The 22,832-nt window shown below is 37.8% G+C and overlaps 1 protein-coding gene across 3 annotated transcripts in view; it reads right to left on the bottom strand.

Annotated features, from left to right (window-relative positions):
• Positions 1–21,478, bottom strand: part of LOC308703282 (uncharacterized protein) — a 30,471-nt gene extending 8,993 nt beyond the window's left edge. The window contains exons 1-4 of one of the 3 annotated variants that reach the window (XM_081386617.1): positions 21,360–21,467; positions 20,571–20,763; positions 14,680–14,773; positions 8,647–12,284 (exon numbers count right to left, since the gene is read on the bottom strand). In XM_081386617.1, coding sequence (XP_081242743.1) covers positions 11,023–12,284; positions 14,680–14,686 — 1,269 coding nt within the window. In that variant the 5' untranslated portion in view covers positions 14,687–14,773; positions 20,571–20,763; positions 21,360–21,467 and the 3' untranslated portion in view covers positions 8,647–11,022. Of the gene's footprint in view, positions 1–8,646; positions 12,285–14,679; positions 14,774–20,570; positions 20,764–21,359 lie in introns of those variants that run through there. The other 2 variants (XM_081386616.1, XM_081386615.1) reach the window with 2 other exon arrangements.
• Between the last annotated feature and the right edge of the window lie 1,354 nt (positions 21,479–22,832).

Raw genomic sequence — 22,832 nt, 5'->3', positions numbered from 1 at the left:
TAATTGCCCATGTTACTTAGTCCCTGAAATGTTCGATCTTAGCTATATGCTTTATCTTGGTAGCCTACGATTTAAGTAAGCTAATTTTACAAACATAGAAAGTTGTCTTTTCAAGGCCTGGAAGAGATACTCTTTCTCGTGTTTGTAAGAAGGATATTTTCCTTGAGAATTAAGTTAATCTTATGTTCAATGTTTGCTGGACAAACAGATTGTTTGATAACTAAATTAATTCCATTAAAGTTATCCCATAACTTCGAGCTGAAATAAGACTATTTGATGTATTAATGACGAACCATAACCCGTTATGGTAATCATTCATATATCAATCTAGTTCAGCTGCGATAAATTAATTTAACTGTAACATACAAAATATTAATCATATTCATGATTAATTATTAAAATTCCCTATAGATCATTTGAGCTAATATTAATATTAATGTACAACCCATTGTTGCTACAACGTCTTTAAAAGCTGTTTAAAAGCTTAAAATAACTGCCTGGACGAAAATACTTCAGTGAAACAGCGCCGCCTAAATTGTATGAATCATATCGCCAGACTCTTGTGCATGAAGTGCAGAAGGTTTTACATTTTGCCACAACCACTGATTTGTGGACAAGCAGAACGTCAGAGCCATACCTCTCCCTGACAGCACATTTCATTGATGAAATTTGACAACTCCAAAGCTACTGTCTGCAGACATCTTACTTTCCAGATGACCACACAGGTGACAATTGCTCAAGGTCTAAAAGATGCGCTGGCATCATCATGGTTTTTGCCCGAAGATTGCATGGTTTGCATTACAACAGACAGCGGGGCTAACGTTGTCAGTGCACTACAGATTAACAACTGGCAGCGGCTTCCTTGTTTGGTCACAGGCTTCATATTGCCATTGGTAAGCAATTTTGGTGCTTCTGTGAAATTAAATTTACGTAAAACAGAAGTCATTCATTCCTTCACAATTTGAATGTTCAATGGACTCAAAATGTTTAAGTCTATCTTGTGTTTTATTTTAAATGTTTTCCAGAGAGGAGCATGCGGGACCCTAGAATAGACAGAGCCACTGGAGTTTGCAAGAAAATTTCCAGCAGCTGGAAAAAAAGATAAAAAGCTCTTGCTGATGCACAAGAGCAGCTGAAGCTTCCTCAACACAAACTGATCACAGTCACCAACGAGATGGGGCTCACTCAAGACAGTGCATGATTGAGAGGTTTCTTGAGCAAGAAAATACCATTTGTCGTGTTTTAACTGCAGACAAAAAGCACAGGCACCTTGTGCCAACATGGCGAGATGTTGAGGTGCTGTAGGCGGTAAGCAAAGCACTTGGTCCTCTGCTAGAATTTACAGACGCTCTGTCAGGTGAGCAACTTGTAACAGTTTCTTACTTAAAACCTGTCTTGTCCTTGTTCAACACTGAAGTTCTGACGGTGAAGTCTGATGACACAGAGCTAAAAAAAAAAAAAAAAAAAAAAAAAAAAACACATTTTGGAGTACCTGAACACCAAGAGTTGGTGAGTTTGCCATCCACACTTGACCCACGGTTCAAAAACCGCTATAACAACGATGACAGGATCAAAAGCACTGGGACAGCAGTGACTGCAGAACTCACAGCTAAGGTGACAGAGAAAGCCGGGCCCATCAACAGCTTCTGCTCAGGCTACAACAGCGGGACCTGAAGCAGGTGACGCCACTGAGCCAGCAAACAAGACAAAACAGGATTTTGGCTCAAAAGAGGACTCAGAGGCGAGTCTCTGCACAATGCTATAGAAAAGGTGATCCAGAGCTACTTAACCCTCTGGGGTCTGAGGTGTTTTTGGGGTCCTTGAGATGTTTTGACATGCCCTGACATTTGTTGTTTTTTTCAGTTGCTTATAAACATATTAATGGCAAAGGTGTAATAACACTATTTAGCACAAACAGGGCTACCATAATATGTGAGAAACATGCATGTACATGTTTGTATTTTTGAGAGAATAATGTTTATGCATGGTTATTTAAAAAACTAAAAATTAAAGTTTCTGAAATAAGGCCACAAACACACATACTAAATATATGTCAACAGGACTTCTGAATAATGCATTTTGTCGCCTAGAGTTTTTTCTTCAAAATGATGTGAAAATCATCCTGCCTAATCATTCACATAAAACAATACATTGATTTAAATTTTGTAAGTCACTTTTTGTTTGGAAAGGCAATATGCGTCAATGATCCAACACCATCATGAATATTGAGTGGTTCACACCTGAGGAGACAATGTATACATAATGAGCCATTCATTCAGGTGTGTCACTGAGCCACAAGAAAGAATGCAAGAGCAATATATATATATATATATATATACATTGGTTCACAGTTGGAAACACAGTTGTTGTTTTTTTCACAAAGTGTGCTTGCAAATTGTATAATAACCAAGGTAAACATTTCTAGTAATTGTGCAGTTAATTGTTCTCATACTGTATTTTCAGAAAGTGTTGGAATATATTCTCTACCCAAATGTGTCACTAACAGTGTTTGGAACGTTACTTTAAAAAAGTAATTAGTTATAGTTACTCACTACTTGTTCCAAAAAGTAACTGAGTTAGTAATTGAATTACTCTATAATAAAAGTAACTCGTTACCAGGGAAAGTAACTATTTGCGTTACTGTTAAAAAGTTGCTATATGTCAAAGAATTTGGAAACACTTTGCAGTTTGAATGTCCTGTATAAACAAAATTACTGAGTATGTTTTATGTTTTCACTGTTCGATCGCGTCCGCGCCTCACACACACACACACGCGCGCGCGCACACAAATCGCGCCCGCGCCTCTCTCCCTCTCCCTCTCTCTCTCTCTCACACACACACACACACACACACCACATTCCAGCATTCCAATCTTTAAATCGCAGCCTGCTCGAGAGCCATGTTCAGAGCTAAGGCGGGGCTACAGATAGTAGTTCCGCATTACATTAAATAAATTGCACGCGAGTTTTATTTCTTTTTATACCGAGTATTCTCCGTGTAAATGTATGCACCGAACTGTGACGCCCGTACCGTTTCGGTTCAATACGAATACATGTACCGTTCCACCTCTAGTTCTTGCCTTTGTTTGACCTCAATGAATTTGAAGTAGTATCTCCACCTTGAAAATGGCAACTTTTCATCGGATTGCTCCTGACTCGCCATCCCTGCTGCTTCATCAAATCTCTGTTTAGCTTGTGTGTGTGTGGCGCGTGTGCTGGCATGTGTGTAAAAACACTGGCTCTGATTGGCTACCATGAAAGACATGACTCTGCCTTAGCCAATCATAATCGCTTACCTCATTATTAACCCACCTCCTCACTAGCTGTGCGAGCCAGGGAGGGGACGGGGTGCGTTCGGATTACAGTTTATCAGAGAATGTCTAATAGAGTTTATTCAATCAATGCATAGTAACGCACCGCATTTAACGTCCAGTAATGTTAACGGCGTTGTAACAACGGGAAAAGTAATTAGTTAGATTTCCCCGTTACTGAAAAAATAACGTCGTTACCTAACGCCGTTCTTTTAAACGGCTTTATTCCAAACACTGGTCACTAATAAAACACAATAAAAATAATTTAAAGAGAAGGCTTATATTGACCTTTTAAGATTTTGTCTATCCTTGTATATATATATTTTTTGCTATTTTATTAAAAAGGTTATACAATTACAACAACAATTAAAATTTTAACAATATTTCCAGTGTAATCTTTCTTTGTAAAAACTAAATTATACATTTTATCATACGTATTTCAAAGTTAGGATTCATTAGTTTGAATATAGCCTACATTGGAACAAACTCTATAACAACATCTTAGTTGATAACTTTATTTCGGACAAAACATAATACATATATAAACAAACAATAAACATATGAGCAGAAATTGGCAACATTATAAGCTTATTTGATGTGTCAGTATTTTACAGTAAAAACTTATCCGATTTTTGTAGTCAATTTTTACTCATCTCAGTATAGCAATAGAGTTTGGTAAAAGCTGTTCATTTATTCGCACACAAAAACGAGATTCATTTTTAAACAGTATTTGTGCCAGCTGTAGTAGCTACACAACAGCGTGCATCTGTGCATTCATTCATTCACACACAGAAACGCGATTCATATTTAAACAGTCTTTTTACGTGTACACATACATAGAACTGACCTATTCCTCAGCTGGATACGTTGCTCCTCGAAATGAAACTTCCAGCACTTCTGAGGTAGATTTTCCAGGATTATTATTAAGATAGTATTATTCCTCACAGCGTCGTAAAGTACATGAGTCTGAAAGTGAACTTGCAGTGTGTGTTATCCAGCTAATGTGGGCATTTCACAGGTTTGCAGGATTGCCTCAGATCATTTGTGTTTGAATAGCGCACACTCTCCGTGGGCGGGGTTACATTAAAACTTAATGAGATGAGAACGACTGACATACATCTCTCTCTTCATACATATTACATAAACTGAGAATATATATATTTTTTTATATAAATTACTTCATTTAAAAGAAGAGAATTCAAGCTTCATGCCTGTGTGTCTGTATGCCTGTTTGACTGAGTATTCGCTGAGTTATGGTTCATTTTCGGAAGCGTTTCAGAATGGAATTCACTGACAGAGAGAAAGCAGAACTCGCATCATGTTTATTTTTCTTTATTTGGCAAAAAGCACAACACTTTGTTTTTATTGCGAGTATACACAAAAAAATACACACTTAACAGGATCAATTGATGTATGAAACTTGTATGGAAGATCAAAGTCAACAGAGCATTTTGAGTCTCTTTTACACTGATAAGAAAAAAAGTGAGCTGGTATCGCCGGCGATACCGCCGACCCCAGGGGGTTAATGATACCAGAGGTGGACAGTGACGTAAACACAAGAAATACATTTTCCAAGACTTGGGAAACTAGCAAAAAAGTACCTATGCATCCCTGCCTCAAGCAGCTCTTCTGAGAGGGCTTTCAGCACAGGAGAAAATATTGTAACAATCTTTAATTTGAAAGTCACGTGTCTAGTATCTGTAAAACCACATTTTTCCATCTTAAAAATATATCTAAATTACGCCATATGCTCTCATTGACAAATGCAGAACAATTACTTAATGCGTTCATGACCTCAAGGCTAGATTATTGTAATGCTCTACTGGGTGGTTGCCCTGCACGCTTAATAAACAAACTACAGCTGGTCCAAAATGCAGCAGCTCGAGTTCTTACCCGAACCAGGAAGTATGACCATATTAGCCCTGTTCTGTCAACACTGCATTGGCTCCCTATTAAACATTGTATACATTTTAAAGGTGCCGTAGAATGGATTGTTTTATTATTTTATGTTTCCTGGGGTGCCCTTATAATGTTAGTATGTTTTTTAGATCAAAATTTGTTATAATTTAGAAATAAAAGGCATATTTCCTAACCTGATTTCATCCATTGATTTGAACACTCTGTTTGAAGGGGCGTGTCTGTTGTGAGACTTCAGTGTTGTTGCCCACTGCTGTGATTGGCTGAGATGCTTGCATATGAAATATCTGGCATCCAGAGCTATCTGGAAAACTTTTACTATTACAGCTTTTATATGTTTTTACTATTACAGCTATCGGGATTAACGAATCATGATAAGTTTTTTTTAAGTATTTAAATCTATTCCCATCACATAAAAGGTTTCAGTGATGAGCATTGAGCAGATGACAGCCTGTTGATCGCGTGAATGAAGATCTTATCACTGCAACGCGATTCACTGATGCATAAACAGTGTTAAACGACTTTGAAAGAAAGATTATCTGTCTGAATTTGAACAATTACACATCAGAAATTCACATAACCCACTGGTTCTCCAGAGGCTCAGATGAAAGAGCTAAAAAATATTTTTGTGTTCATTTGTACAACCAAACACCGAGCAACTGCCAAGCTTCGTTCGCTCGTTTGCAAGCCATGATGTCACTCGAGGAAAAAACAATATCACGCTGGATCTAGATAACACAGTGTAAATTATCGTTAATAAAATCACTACTTACCGCTTGCGGGAATATAACGTTAGTTGAAATTGCCCCCTTCATCCGTTTGAGACGCCGAGAGAAGCCTGGCTGCTTGATATTGTTGTAACAGTCCGTGGTGAAATGGGCAGAGCAAATAACAACTTCGAATTAAACTGTAGCGGTATCCGATTATAGATAGATTATAGATAGATCTGCCATTTTCCCTATTATCCTCCTCCTGCTTGTGTCTTCACCTGCAGAACTTCTGATGATTCGGCTGTGCAGTTCCACCTGGCACTGAGCATGGGCTGGCATATGCAAATTTTTAGAGGCGTACATATTAATGATCCCGACTGTTGCATCACAGTCGGTGTTACAGTGAGAAAAATAAGTATTTGAACACCCTGCTATTTTGCAAGTTCATCCCACTTGGAAATCATGGAGGGGTCTGAAATTGTCATCGTAGGTGCATGTCTACTGTGAGAGACATAATCTAAAAAAAAATCTAGAAATCACAATATATGATTTTTTAACTATTTATTTGTATGATACAGCTGCAAATAAGTATTTGAACACCTGTCTATCAGCTAGAATTCTGACCCTCAAAGACCTGTTAGTCTGCCTTTAAAATGTCCACCTCCACTCCATTTATTATCCTAAATTAGATGCACCTGTTTGAGGTCGTTAGCTGCATAAAGACACCTGGTCCACCCCATACAATCAGTAAGAATCCAACTACTAACATGGCCAAGACCAAAGAGCTGTCCAAAGACACTAGAGACAAAATTGTACACCTCCACAAGGCTGGAAAGGGCTACGGGGAAATTGCCAAGCAGCTTGGTGAAAAAAGGTCCACTGTTGGAGCAATCATTAGAAAATGGAAGAAGCTAAACATGACTGTCAATCTCCCTCGGACTGGGGCTCCATGCAAGATCTCACCTCGTGGGGTCTCAATGATCCTAAGAAAGGTGAGAAATCAGCCCAGAACTACACGGGAGGAGCTGGTCAATGGCCTGAAAAGAGCTGGGACCACCGTTTCTAAGGTTACTGTTGGTAATACACTAAGACGTCATGGTTTGAAATCATGCATGGCACGGAAGGTTCCCCTGCTTAAACCAGCACATGTCAAGGCCCGTCTTAAATTTGCCAATGACTATTTGGATGATCCAGAGGAGTCATGGGAGAAAGTCATGTGGTCAGATGAGACCAAAATAAAACTTTTTGGTCATAATTCCACTAAACGTGTTTGGAGGAAGAAGAATGATGAGTACCATCCCAAGAACACCATCCCTACTGTGAAGCATGGGGGTGGTAGCATCATGCTTTGGGGGTGTTTTTCTGCACATGGGACAGGGCGACTGCACTGTATTAAGGAGAGGATGACCGGGGCCATGTATTGCGAGATTTTGGGGAACAACCTCCTTCCCTCAGTTAGAGCATTGAAGATGGGTCGAGGCTGGGTCTTCCAACATGACAATGACCCGAAGCACACAGCCAGGATAACCAAGGAGTGGCTCTGTAAGAAGCATATCAAGGTTCTGGCGTGGCCTAGCCAGTCTCCAGACCTTAACCCAATAGAGAATTTTTGGAGGGAGCTCAAACTCCGTGTTTCTCAGCGACAGCCCAGAAACCTGACTGATCTAGAGAAGATCTGTGTGGAGGAGTGGGCCAAAATCCCTCCTGCAGTGTGTGCAAACCTGGTGAAAAACTACAGCAAACGTTTGACCTCTGTAATTGCAAACAAAGGCTACTGTACCAAATATTAACATTGATTTTCTCAGGTGTTCAAATACTTATTTGCAGCTGTATCATACAAATAAATAGTTAAAAAAAAATCATACATTGTGATTTCTGGATTTTTTTTTTTGATTATGTCTCTCACAGTGGACATGCACCTACGATGACAATTTCAGACCCCTCCATGATTTCTAAGTGGGAGAACTTGCAAAATAGCAGGGTGTTCAAATACTTATTTTCCTCACTGTATGTGGAGATTCGCCTGTTTTTCAGGGGTGTTTTTCAAAAACGAGATTTAAATAAGAAAGAGACAACTATGGTGTTTGAGGCTCACTGTATGTCATGTCCATGTACTGAACTCTTGTTATTTAACTATGCCAAGATAAATTCAATTTCACATTCTATGGCACCTTTAACATATTGCTGATTACTTGAAAAGCACTAAATGGTTTAGCTTCCGCAGTACTTGAGCGAGCTCTTAACGCATTATAGTCCTTCACGTCTATTGCGATCTCAAAATTCCGGCCAGCTGATAATACCTAGAATATCAAAATCGACTGCTGGCGGTAGATCCTTCTCCTATTTAGCACCAAAACTTTGGAACAGTCTTCCTACCATTGTCCGGGATGCAGACACACTCTGTCAGTTCAAAGCTAGATTAAAGACACATCTTTTTGACCTAGCATACACATAACACATTATAGACTTCAATAACTCAATGTTAGGCTGCATAGATTAGGTCAGCCGGAACTGGGAACACTTCCCATAAATCCTAATGTACTCGTTACATCATAAGAATTGCATCAAGTTTGTTAGATACATATCGTACAGTGTGATTCAAGGGTGCCGTAAAGGGGTGGAAGGTTAGGACGATTCTAAGGGCCCAGGCTGATTTAGGGCCCATAAGAGCAGACCCCCTTTTTCTTTTCTTATTTCTTTTTTATACATACATTAAATGTGCTAGGGCCCCTCATGCACTAAATGTGTATTTTGTCCGTTTTGACCATAGATTTAATATTTAAAATAACAAATAATGTATTTACTGTTTCAGTCACACCCCTCCCCCTTACAATGGTTCATTCCACCTGCGCTGTCCGAGCTACGATCGCTAGTGTAACGTCTCTTAATGCACTTGTTATGATGCAGCGCAGACAGTGACACACGCAGGCATGTCACATCAAAAGTTAGGGCATCAAAAAAGGAAAGGAAAGAGAAGACAGAGAACGCCGAAGTCGACAGTGTCACACAGTTTTTCAAAAAGAAAGGTATCTTGCCCTATTCCTGTATTCCAAAACTTTCAGAGTTACTTATTTTTGTTGCTATATGACCTGCTTTTATCTAGCTAGCTTAGTAAAATAATTACTGAATTATGATTTACATCCAACAATAATAACATCTCTGGGTTATCATGTCTCTACACCATAGACTGTAAAAAAGCTACACAGATTCAGCGGCTGCTGCAGCTGCACCCACGTCCTCCTTCTCCCCCCGTGCGAAATTCGCGTCCGATACAACGAAAAAATAAATACAACCTCACGTTATGTCAATCACACTTGCACACTTCCTCCGAAACTTTCGTCCTATCAAAAAAAAAAAAAAAAAAATCAGATCGGGTTCGATTTTCTGCGTTTTTCGCATCCGTAACAAGGGTTTGAATAGTGTTTTGACAGTTTAATGACGGATACGAAAAAACGCATGCGAAAATTTCGGATTCAGTGTGCAAGGACCTTCAGCACAACAAGGTGAGCCTGAGCGCGAAACTTCACGAAGATTGAAGCCTCTCAACGTCTTATCTACTGTGTTCGCCACATGATAACTTTACAAAACACGCTTCAAAAATCACAAAATCAGTTTGCCGTGTGTGTCGTGTGTTCTGTGAAGTGACAGTGCTGCTGCTACGATCGATTATGTCAACTTGACGTTCTTAATATGAATAAAATGCCCCAGAAAAAAATAATATAAAAAACCGAATAAAACGTGTCTGTAGTAACCATTGGCTAAGGAGTTTACAAAATAGATATTTTAATATTTTATATTATGAAAACTAAATAGTAGGCTAAATAATATGGTTATTACGTGTGTTTGACTTATAAGTCAAATTTGTATAAATACAATTTTTTTTCTTGTTTTTGTAGGCTTTGTACTCATCTTTAGACATTTTAACTACGCAATGTGCTAAGTATCTTTTTTAAAGTATACAGGGCATGTTTATTGGGTTAAATTTTATCTGTAAAAAATGTAGGGGGCCCAGAAATTTTGGTTTCCATAGGGCCCAGAATTTCTGGCGGCACCCCTGGTGTGATTTATAATCTTATAGAAATGGCAAAAATTGCAGTGTGTAGCAAGTATGACAAGCGGGAGTCAGAAACAGACCTTGTTTCTCAAAACCAAGAATGCAAAGAACGGACTTATGTTCTTGGGGAGAACGCTCTTGCTAGTTGTTCTTGGAAGAATGAACTCACAAGGTGACAAGCACACAGAACGCTGCTGACAGTTTGAGACGATGTGTTCTTGCTGGTATTGCACAATAATACCCCCGCACAGACGCCGTCTGCAGTACCCAAACATAACGAGAATTATTGACTCTAACAGCCAGGCTTTATCACCCAAGCCTACCCTCAGTTCAAGGGATTACTCTACAACTGTACACTACAATGTAATGTATATTCATAACAATAAAGCAACGCTTATGGAGATTCTCACTTCCAAAAACGTTTGAGCACATTTTCGATTCGCCATAAATTTTCATGAAAATGCCAATATTTGAAATCCACACAGTTGATTTCTCGCATCAAATGTTCTCAGAGGTAAATTTAGTGATGAAATAGCTTAGGAAATTGTAGAAAAACGACTTGCTGTATTAACCTGCCTCTCTTTCCTCGAATGCCGAAATTAATGCTGGGATATTTCTGCCTTCAAGCTCACACAAGTTACCAACCGATGCATCCTCGGTAAAATGGGCATGTCAAGAACACTTCCAGGTTTTTTTAACCGTTCATGCCAAAATGCAAACTTGTGTATTGGGACAGTACTTGGGCAGCGACTGATGACGTTTCACAAGTCCACAAGAACACAAGTACAGACAAGAACGCATATTGAGAAATGGCCAGAAAGTTGCGCAGCGCTGTTGTTTTTCCATGAGCACCACCTACTGTCAGAGATTGACACAGCATTTACTGACATTTTTTGCATTGGTCTGAACAGACAAATCTCATGTGAATTTGGTGCCGAACATTCGTGTCAATGTGAAAATGTCCTGTCGCTCATCGTGGCTGTTGGGAAACTAACTTAGAAAAAACATGTTTCTCAGCACATAAAGATGAGCTACTGTGATCGCAGACTGAGGTGATGTGGTTTCTCCACTGCATGGATTTTCAGGTGTAGCTTCAGGTCACTTTTAAAAGAGAAACTCTTTTCGCATTGATCACACGTGTGCGGCTTCTCTCCAGTGTGGATCCACTCATGTGATCTCAAATTTGATGACTGACTGAATCTCTTGTCACAGTGTGAACACTTGTAAGGTTTTTCTCCCGTGTGAATTCTCTGGTGCAGTTTTAAACCGTCCGCTGTAGTAAAAGTCTTCTCACACTCAAAGCACATGTACTCTCTCACACCAGTGTGAATTTTCTCATGTCTATGTAAATATTGCAACAGTGAAAAACTCTTTCCACACACAGAACATGAATGTGGCTTCTCTCCAGTGTGAACTCTCAGGTGTCTCTTCAGGTCTGATGACCTAAGAAATGTTTTGCCACATTGATCACACTTAAACGGCTTTTCTCCGATGTGAACTGTCATGTGAACATCAAGACTATGTTTGAATGTGAAATTGTTTCCACATTGATGGCATACATGTGGCTTCTCTCCAGTGTGGATCATCTCATGTGATCTTAGATTTGCTGACTGATTGAATCTCTTGGCACAGTGTGAACACTTGTAAGGTTTTTCTCCAGTGTGAATTCTCTGGTGCAGTTTTAAACAGTTTGCTGTAGTAAAAGTCTTCTCACACTCAAAGCACATGTACTCTCTCACACCAGTATGTGTTTTCTGATGTGTGTGTAAATTAGGCAACAGTGAAAAACTCTTTCCACACACAGAACATGAATGCGGCTTCTCCTTCGTATGAACTGTCAGGTGTCTCTTCAGGTCTGATGACCCAAGAAATGTTTTGCTGCATTGATCACATGAGAACGGCTTCTCTCCAGTGTGGATCCTCATGTGACTCTTAAGATTACCTTTGCATAAGAATCTCTTTCCACACTGATCACATGAGAACGGCTTCTCTCCTGTGTGGATCCTCAAGTGACGCTCAAGACTACATTTGCTTGTGAAACTGTTTCCACACTGAGTGCAGGTGAAAGATTTCTTGGCTCTTCTTTTCTTTAAAAATGTCTTTTTAGTCTTTGAGCGACTCAAAGGTTTTCCTCCAGGTTGGACATGATGTTCCTCCTTCACTTCACTCGGTTCTTCACTCTCCTCCTTCACTTCACTCAGTTCTTCTCTCTCCTCCTTCACTTCGCTCAGTTCTTCACACTCCTCCTTCACTTCACTCAGTTCTTCACTCTCCTCGCTCTCTTCCATCGGATCTGACATGAAAGAAAAAAATATAATTTTCATTTCATTCATTACCACTTCATTCGCCATGAACTTGTTCATTTCTTTTATTATTTTATGCAATCAGAAACCCTCAAACCGGTCGCGCTTTGTATCTCTCTGTGCAAATCCTTCCTTCCTGCTCTGCCAGAAAGCAGCTGTCATTTACTGACGGAAAGCATGACAATAACCGCAATAAAGCCGTATATAGCCGAAAAGCGCATGTTGTCTTTTTTAGGAGTAATTTGAATGGTTTTGATAGGACCCGATGTCAATGCAGTGCTGAAGTGCCAACTAGTCTCTCTCCCTATGGAGGATCTCGTTACCACTCTACAGATAAAGCGTTGTTGGGAAAATTTGTTTCGCGTACCTACCCCGAAGTGACAAAATAAAATAAAGGAAAAAATAAAGGAAAGACCAGTACTTTGTTTAGGCTTGGTCTGTAGAGAATTACAAACCTGCGTACAGATATTCAAACGCACATAACTATAGAACCAATTCTTAATGCGCATGTGAACGCCATCAGCGTTTCTCACAGGTTTGCGTTTAAAGTCTGTGTAGAGAGAATGGTGTCGCCTTAGCGGCCCCTAATTTAATAAGAAATTATCGGTGCGACGGAAACGAATCAATCAAAACTAACTTTAGCTGGAAAATAACTTTATTAAAGAACCGCTATAAAGCCAAAACAATCTTACCTTAAATTATACGTTTATATACATTGTTAAAAGCGCTATATAAATGACTTCATTTGTAACATGTCACCGTGCAGCTCTCAAGCCAGATGCTGTGGACAGGCTGGTGTTTTTATCACACACATTGAAACGCATGTAGATCCAAAGAAACGCAGTTAATGGCAAAAAATGTTCAAGCTGCTGAAAGCCTGTTTCCTCCGTTCTAGTGACTTTTATATTATAAAGGCTATTTTACCTTTTAGCCTTTAAATCGTAGACTTTGTTTACAGTAGAATCATTTTTTTACATTAGGGCCGCAACAACGCGTCGACGTCATCGATTACGTGGACTATGAAAATACGTCAACACACATGAAATGCGTCGACGCGTCATTCATTATTTACGTTTAAATATCGAGTAATGGCAGCTTCTGCTCCCTCTCATGCTGAAAATGACAGACCATGATCATCCAAATGGGAATACTTTAAACTCCGGCAATACTTTAAACTACGGCCGAACAGAAAGGTGCTTTGTTTACTATGCAAACTATGCCCCATTCGGTGACAATAAAATGGACTTTAATTTCACTTCAACCTAACCCTCTGGGGTCTGAGCTGTTTTCTGGGCCCTGGAGGTGTTCTGACATGCTCTGACATTTGTGCTTATTTCTGTTACTTGTGACATTTTTATGGCTAAAGTCTAATTACACTGTATTCAGCACAAACTCTGCTACAATAATATATCAGCAGCATGTATGTAAAAGTTTGTATTTTTGAGATAATGACATTTATGCATGGTTTGTGAAAATACAAAAAAAAATTCTCACTGAAATAAGGCCATGAAACCCATACTGATTATTTCTTCACAAGACTTTTGAAAATTGTATGACGTAGCCTAGAATATTTGCTCTAAAACTATGTGAAAATCACCCTGACTGCTCATTCAGAGAAGACAATATATTGATTTAAAATTTTTACGACGTGTTTTGTGCAACAAAGCTTTATGAGCTCATTAATATGTAAGCTTTTCACACCTGAGAAAGACAAAGACACTCCCTAATGGCCCTATTAGGAGCTAGCAGGCCCTGTCATTCTGGGCAACCTTGCACAAAGAATGAGGAGATTTAAAAAAGAATGGCTTTTAGATTGTTTGATTTATTTACAACACAACATAATCCAAAGATACACAACAAATGACAAAAAAGCACTCATTGGCCCTCATTTATCAAAAGTGCGTACACCAAATTTCCAGCGTACACCTGGCGTACACCCAAAACCACGGTAACTTTGAGATTTATCAATATGGACGTTGGCGTACGGCACGCTCAAATCCTACGCCAGCTCAGGAGGTGGTGTACGCATGTTTTGAGTGCGGGAATGCGCAGAAAAACAATTCCTAACACCACAAAACGCACTGACAAAATAAAAGATATGATATATTATGACCCACTGGGGGGAGCGGAGACTTGAATATATAGGGGCGTGTTATTCTAATGACGATCGTTTTGAGCCGCGGCATTTATCAAGGGCAGGTATTGCGTACACCTGGATTTCAAAGGTACGCACAGCTTCATAAATCAGGCAATGAGAGGAGTGTAAGCATAATCTTACGCCAATATATATGCCCGTTTCTACGCAAGAATGATAAATGAGGGCCACTGAAACCAATGATCCAAAGACAGAGACCTTTGTGCCATTCCTAAAAACATTGTACATACCTTTCATTTCTAAGGTGTTTGATTTTCACTTTACCAGGTTATTGTACAGAGACTCATGTGAATGTTGAAGTCAGCAGGACTCAGCATCTGGGCCCTGAAAAAAAAAAAAGTGAACATACTGATATCAAGAGAAACTATAGGCCTGCACGATTTTGGGAATACATTTTAGATTTTTCTGGTTAAAATTGCTTTTTTTAAAATTCACAGAATACACACACATGACATAAATGTTTCCAACAATATATAATATAATGAACACCAGGTGTGTTGTGCCTTGTAGGCATAGGCTACAGTGTTAATTTCGTTGACGAATAATTTTCGTCATTATTTTCGTCAACGACATTTTTTCACAGACGAAAACGAGACGATAACGAAATAAAAAGTAGTTTTGAATGACGAAAACTATGACGAAAATCTATTGACATTTTCGTCAACGAATAAAAACTAGACGAAAATGTTAGATAGTGACGATTTGGGAAGCGATCCGGTCTGATGTCCTGCGTTTGTGGTAGATGCGCATATTTGTACTGTGACGTGCTGATCTTCCCAGCGGCACACGAGTTGGCATGCGCTGCATGTCTCATCAAACGTTAAAACATGTAAACGTCTGGGAGAATGAGTAGAGCAGACATGTAGATCTGAATAAGAGTGACGACGCAAAAAAAGAGCTCTATTCGGTACGGTTTTCTGTGCGCACACACCCGACCCGCGAAGCGTGCAGCCACTCACATAGACACCTATACAGCGCGCGAGTACGGAATTGAGCTCTCTTTCGTTTCTGAATCGACAGATACACACAACATTATGTCTAAATGTCCGTTTTGGAGAGTATTCACGTAAATAATGTGGGTTATGTCTTAAACAGTTGTGAATGTATCATATGTGCATCAGTGCAATTGGATCCGCATGTCATTCGACATGATCCGATGTCTTAAAGTGACAGTGGGTAATAAACCTAATGCGGTCTGTGTCCTTAATATTGATCAAGCAACAAAAGAAAAAGAGAAAAGCATTCACTGCTCGTTAATAGCTTTAAAATAAGGATTAATTATATTTAATTCATACAAATAAATATGTCTGTTTGAAAGAATAGAGAATGATGTATGCAAGTTATAAAGAATTCATATGCTATCATTCATTGAAAAAGAAGACTGTGTTTAGGAAAAGTGTTTTATTTAATTTTAGGACATTTTTTAAGTTACAGTAGTTAAATCTGTATCTGTATTGCACGTTCAAACTTTAAAATCATTCATATTAGCAGGTTAATGTTTTCTCTGGGAGTATATGGGTTTGGAAATTTTAGAGAAATTCTAAATGAATGCATTTCAATTTAAACCCATTATATTTTAAATCAAAATTTGCTGTCAAAATTAACACTGATGTGAGATTATCTTTTGTGAAAAAGCTACAGTCAGTGTTTTTGACATTAAGAATAAAAAAAATACGTTTTGTATTACAGCCGTTAAATCTGTGTATGTATTGCATATTCAAACCTTAATACATAACAGACTGATAAACATTTAGTCAGGTCAACTGTCGACTAGATTTAGTCGACTAAAATCTGCTAATATTTGTTCTACTAAAACAAAACTAGACTAAGACTAAAAGACTTTAAGACTAGACTAAGACTAAAACTCTTATTTAGTCGACTAAAACTAGACTAAGACTAAAAGATTTCAGGTGACTAAAATGTGACTAAAACTAAATGGTGTGTTATTCAAAAGACTAAGACTAAGACTAAATCAGAATTTGCTGTCAAAATTAACACTGATAGGCTATGCGCAGTGCTGCATAAAAAAATAATAACAATAACCTATAGCAGCCTATAAATCTTCCAAAATATTTCAGTTACAACTAAGCTAGAGAAAAATATATTGATTATCATGTTACTTCAAATGTTTCCATTTGTTATGATGATATGAAATGAGATAATAGTAAAAACATGAAGCCGTTTGGTGCTTTTCAAACGCGATCGCGATCCAAAATATGATACATTCAAACGCGATCGCGCTCAAATATAAAACATTATGGTTACCATATACATATCTACGTTTGAGCAGATATCCACAAACACAGTAACAGTAAACACGGGTCTAAATATTATAATATTCACCATATATCTAGAAACAGTTCAACTGCAATGTGAAATTTATGCAACAATAAACTAATATGTAAGAATTTCTTACCTTACATCTTTCTTGTCTTCAAATCGCGTTCTTCTTCTGATGTAAATCCAACGTAAGCTCACGGCGCATCTTTCAAACTCAACGAAAAGCAGAGACTTGAAGTTTTTTGGTGTTTTGTTTTTGAGGTAATGAGCGCGTTCGCGTTCCATGTGGAGATTTGCATGTCAATCTCTTTTGAGCGCGTGGGCGTGGTCAAATTAAAAATAATTAGGAAGCGTTTGAGAAGCTGGACATCTTGTTGGTTTTATACAAATTACTTTGAATCCGATCAGTTTAAAGTACACACTTAAATGTTTATAAAGGTATATGGCTCATAAATGTGTGACAAGTATTCGCTGAGTTTTGTTTCAGTTTATAGACATGCTCAAGAAAAAAAAAGTTCACCGCGACGGAGAGGCAGAACGCACACCCTATTTATTTTCTTTATTTTACAAAAGCACAATGTTTTGATTTGATTGTAAGAGGACACATACAAAAGTAGAAATATCACAGATTCTTTTATATTTCTTTTTTCTGTATGACCATAAATGACAGAGTAATTTAAGTTTATAGTTCTACAATGTGAAGAAAATCATGCAAAACGCGCGGGCGCGTTTGCCGACCTCAGAGGGTTAAATCTGTCAACGAAGCTTTCAGTGCATTTGCCAGTTTTTAAAAATTGTGTATGCATATGTAGACTAGAGACCTGCACTCCCGCGGGACCCAACGCAACAGAGTGCAGAGCAGGAACATAGATCTGATGGCTATTTTTTTTTTTTGATAGGTGATAGGGGAAGACTCATGAATATTCATTAGGGAACTCATGACAGGCTCGCCGATACTCCAATGTTCTGAGAAGCCATGGTAACCCCAAACAATGAGATATCAGATCGCTGCGTGTCATCAGAGGTGGGGACATTTTGTGAGGGAACGTGATTGACCTACACGATTAATGTTATGATTTAAGTGGATTAGCGGTGAAAATCACGAACGCAAATGGTTATAGGAATATAGTATAGTAGGCCTAATTGCATGGGATGCAGTTCTAATGTTGTGCTAATTGCATGGGATCACGGTCAAAATCCCCAATATAATAGCCTGGGTTTCCCCATGCTGCCTTGCTGACAGCGCGATTTTAATCACCATGGACGAGATTTTCCCCTCAACAATGGGAACCAATCACAGAACGGGGAGCAGCAAGACGATGACGACGTCTATGCGACACACTGAAGCAGTTTGTTTATATCTATGGATCCAACATAACGAGTTACCTTTCAGTGTAGACTTAGATAGTGATTCATATTATTTATTATTTCATAATAAAATGACAAATACTCTTTCTGAAATACATTTTTTTGTCATCATTCATAGATTTCATGTTAAAATAATATACAGATGCACTACCCACTTCAAAATACAGCTAATATATTGTTGTACTTATTATTTATTGGAAAGTTTGCCAATGGATAAATCAGATAATCCCAAAAATAATCAGATTAATCGAAAAAATAACCGTTAGATTAGTCAACTAATCGAAGAAATAATCAATAGATTAATCGACAACAAAAATAATCGTTAGATGCAGCCCTAGTTTACATACATTTTTTTTTTCCTGAGTGCAATATTTTACAAATCTGATTATAGTTATCGGAAAAATCCCCCAAAATATTGAGATATCTTTATTGAATATATTTATTGATATTTTAGCTATATTTTTAGATATTTAGATATATTGAGATATATTTGTGTCAATATCGCACACCTCTACGTTGATCACATTCATCAACCCTGTTACCAAGGTTATTATAAGAAGAAGATCTATAATTATGAATAACTTGTATGATATTTGACAAATACAACTTCACCAGTAACTTAGTGTTTACTGATTATTCCTAAAAAAATAACAATTTAGTAATCTACATTGAAAATGACTACAATTATGGTAACATTGTTGCAAATTGGAAACCAGATATAAATGTAAAATAAAACAGTTAAAATAGTATTTAGCTTGATCTGATGTTGACAATCAATATAAAAATGTCTCAAACCTCCCTTTACGGACCATTTGTTGAAGAAAACTCAGAACATCCTGTACCGTTTCATAGTTTCAAATAATCGAGTGCCTAAACAAAAAAAATTAATAGCGGAATTAAATACAGAGGGAATCGTCAGTAATGAAAGGACTGAAATTGCAAACCAATTTAATAGATTCTTTATCCAATCAGCTGAGGAATTGGCTGACAATTTTCAACCAATACAATTAAAATACTTACTGAGAGACCAAACAACATCTTTCTGTATAAAAGAGGTAGACCAGAGTGAAACTGCTGAAGTTTTTAGACAGTTACGGCAATCTAAGGCCAAGGATAACTTTGGCTTGGTTACAGCTTTTATAAAAAAACACAGTTCTCTCCTCTTAATGCCAGTTACACATGTAGTAAATGTATCCATAAGAGCAAATGAATTCCCTCAGCAATGGAAAACGCTATTATAACTCCAGTCTTTAAGTCTGGAGCATCTGAAGCACTGAGCACTCTCAAAGGTTCTTGAAAAAACAGTTGCCAAACAACTTGTTGATTATCTTGAAAGTAATCATCTTCTACACGCCAAACAATTTGGGTTTAGACCACGGTACTCAACAGAGTTGGCAAACTGTTACCTCACTGAAATGATAAAACAGTCATTAGATGAAGGTAATGTAGTGGGAGCAGTATTTCTGGACTTGAAAAAAGCCTTTGATACTGTCAACCACGAAATTCTTTTAAATAAATTAGAAAATTGTAACTTGTCACATGATGCAATAACTTGGTTTAGATCATATCTAGAATGATCTGCAATGTGTTAAAATAAATACCACCCAGTCATCAATTCAATCTTGTCGAATCGGAATTCCACAAGGTTCAATTTTAGGCCCTTTACTTTTTAGTTTATATATTAATAATCTTCCAGACAGTTGCAAAAGGGTTAAATGCCAAATGTATGCAGATGACACAATTATATACGTCTCAGCAAAAACCCCTCAGATTGCAGCTGAGATGCTTTCAAAAGAACTGGATGGTGTATCACAGTGGCTCCGAAATAATCATCTGACCCTGAACTATGATAAGACAGTCTCTATGTGCTTTTCAATAAAAAGAAAGGTCAATGAAAATTTTAGAATAAAGATTGATGAGGAAGAGATAGATGAGGTACATGAATTTAAATTTCTAGGGGTTACTTTAGATTCTCATCTTAAGTTTGATAGTCATGTAAAGAGACTGTGCAGAACTGTCAAGAAGACAAATTTGAACTCATTCCGATTAATTAGACAATATATTACCCATTAAGGCAGCACAGCAGTTTATGCATTCTATGATATTTTCTCATCTATCGTATTGCATTACTGTTTGTGGACAGGCCAATCAAACAACAATTACACCCGTTAGGTCATTATATAAACAGGCATTAAAAGTAATGGACCAGAAACCTGTAAGATGGCACCATTGCCTAATTCTAAGGAAGCATAATGTTTTGAGTTTTGACAATTTCGTAAATTACTCATTTCTAAAACTACTTTAAGTGTGTGAACAACCTTGCACCAGAAATATTCTGTCAACTAGTAGTGAAACAAAAGAGCGGAATAAGAACTAGAGGCACAATAAGTGGAAACTGTATAGCCGCAAAATATGAATGTTTCTAACATGAATGTTCTTCAGCATCATGAATGAATGAAGAATAAACACCAACCTCTTTGTTCTTCAGGATCTTCAGTGTGTTTCATTCTGCAGGGTTCTGGATCACTCATGTTCTCACTGTCCTCTTTAATAAACTCAGTCTTTGCAGATTTCAGCTCTTCCTGATGCTCGTCTTCACTTGTTTTCCAGCATTTATTGGAGAATTGCAGTGGGAGGAGCTGTACTGATGACGAATGTTAGGAGATCTAATAAATGAGGTGAAAACAGGAACTATTGTCATGAAATAAAGAGTTTGAATCTAAATATAGTTAGATTTTATGACAATCACTAAGTACTTAAATCATTAAAATAGTACATTTATGTGCGCTGAAACTGACAATGATCATAAAACGTTTAAAAATAAAGAGCATCACAAAGCAATATTGTTCCAAGAGTAAAACGCTATTCATTTATAATATTAATATTTAAGAGTTTATTTAAATGTCTGACGTTGCTCATTATAGGCTCAACGTAAAGTAACTTATCAGTATAACACTTGAGATCGATTCCCATCACTTCCCCTCACAAACCTTAACTCTTGACATTCAGTAACAGTTCTCACTGCAAACATCGAGACAATCACACAAACGAACACAAACTCGCTCAGGTCTGAATGAACTCAACATATTCTCCTCATGCTCGCTGCTGCTGCACTAAATGTTTATTTCAGAAGGAAGACGCCAGAAAAGACGCACAAGTATCGCTGTGATCGATGAAAACAATACAGAAATGAGCCTGTCGCTTAATCAAACTGTATAAAGTGTGTGTAAATATGAGAAATACCGTGAACTGCTCTCCTCACCTCAGAAGACTCGTCGCTGAAACTCTCAATGACGGAAACAATGTTGCCAACTATTTTCAATGGGGAAAGTAGCGAAAGCATTCTTCTTCTTCTTCTTCTTCTTCTAGTGGAGTGGGGATGGCAAACCAACTCTCGGTGCATTACCGCCACCAACTAGACTGGAGTGTGAAGCACTAATAAGCGTTTAGAAATTAACAACTTAAATAAACAATAGAGTGAAGAAAAAAGGATATATATTTTTAAATATTATATTATTTTAAACTACTATATATTTTATCTTGTTCTGCATGCATTTTCAATAGGCTCTCCATATTAATACAACACCCAATTTTCTTACTTCCTTCATAAGTTCTAACCTTTCTTTTACATATTTTATACATTTTATTAAAACATGTTCAATTGTTTCTGCCTGATCACAATAATTACATTTACCCGTTTTATGTTTTCCTATTTTGAACAACAAATGATTTAGTCTAGTGTGCCTTATTCGAATGTGAGAAATAATTGTATCTTCTTTTCTATTCCCACTTCTTCCATTTCCTACTTGTTGTTATCACTGTTCCATACTTCTTGACATTTGTTGTTTATGAATTCTTTAATTTTACTTTTAACCTCTTTGTTTCTCAGAGTCACTTTAATATTTAACCCACTGGTGTGCTACCATGATGCACATGTAACAATGACCATCTGATGTGGTTTTGGCAGGTCATTGAACCATCACTGAAATTCATGGTTCGGGTAACCAGAACAGGAACTGCAAATGTTGAATCTGAAAAGCAAAGTGCTTCCATGGTGGTAGGTCTGTGCTATTATGACCAAACTCTCCAGCTACAGAAGGTATGCATCCTATCATATTAGAGGTCGACCGATTCATCGGTTTTGCATTTTTTACATAATCGGCATCGGCCAATATCCAAGTGTATCAAGCCGATTATTAGGCGGGCGCATCTGTGGGCAGCGTAGTGTTGTTGTTGTTGTGGAACACGTGTTCGACGCACGCTGCGCCTAGAGTAATTTTCCAGCAGAGTGAGCAGACCTCATCCAGTGCTTAAGGAAGAAGCTAAGTTCCTTGGAGAAAACTCCTTTATATTTAATTAAAAACTTTTGATATTTTACTGCCAACTTCGAGAAAAAACATGAATAGACGACATGACGTTCGGCTACTTTGAAATTGATAGCGTAGTTGAGGTTGCATTATCACACTAAGTAAACAATAATTTACAGACAGTGAATCTGAGACTTTTATTTGTTCTGTTTGTGTGTCTTATATTTGAGAGGGTTGTCACTCAATGCAGAGAAATAAGTAATAAAAAAAAAGAGACCAACTATAGGCTAGTGAAGGACTGGATTTGCTTTGCTAGCGTCGTCGTTGCTAGGGTTGGGTTGGGTAGCTACAGACAGCACCGAGCTAATACGGCACTGGTGCCTTAACGACCGTTATCTACCGGACCGAATATCAACGCGGATTACTGT

The sequence above is a fragment of the Scardinius erythrophthalmus genome (genome assembly GCF_964197995.2).
Source record: "Scardinius erythrophthalmus genome assembly, chromosome: 1".
NCBI lineage: Eukaryota > Metazoa > Chordata > Actinopteri > Cypriniformes > Leuciscidae > Scardinius > Scardinius erythrophthalmus.
The sequence above is the reverse complement of the archived record's forward strand: the minus strand, read 5'-3'. Positions and strand labels throughout refer to the sequence as shown.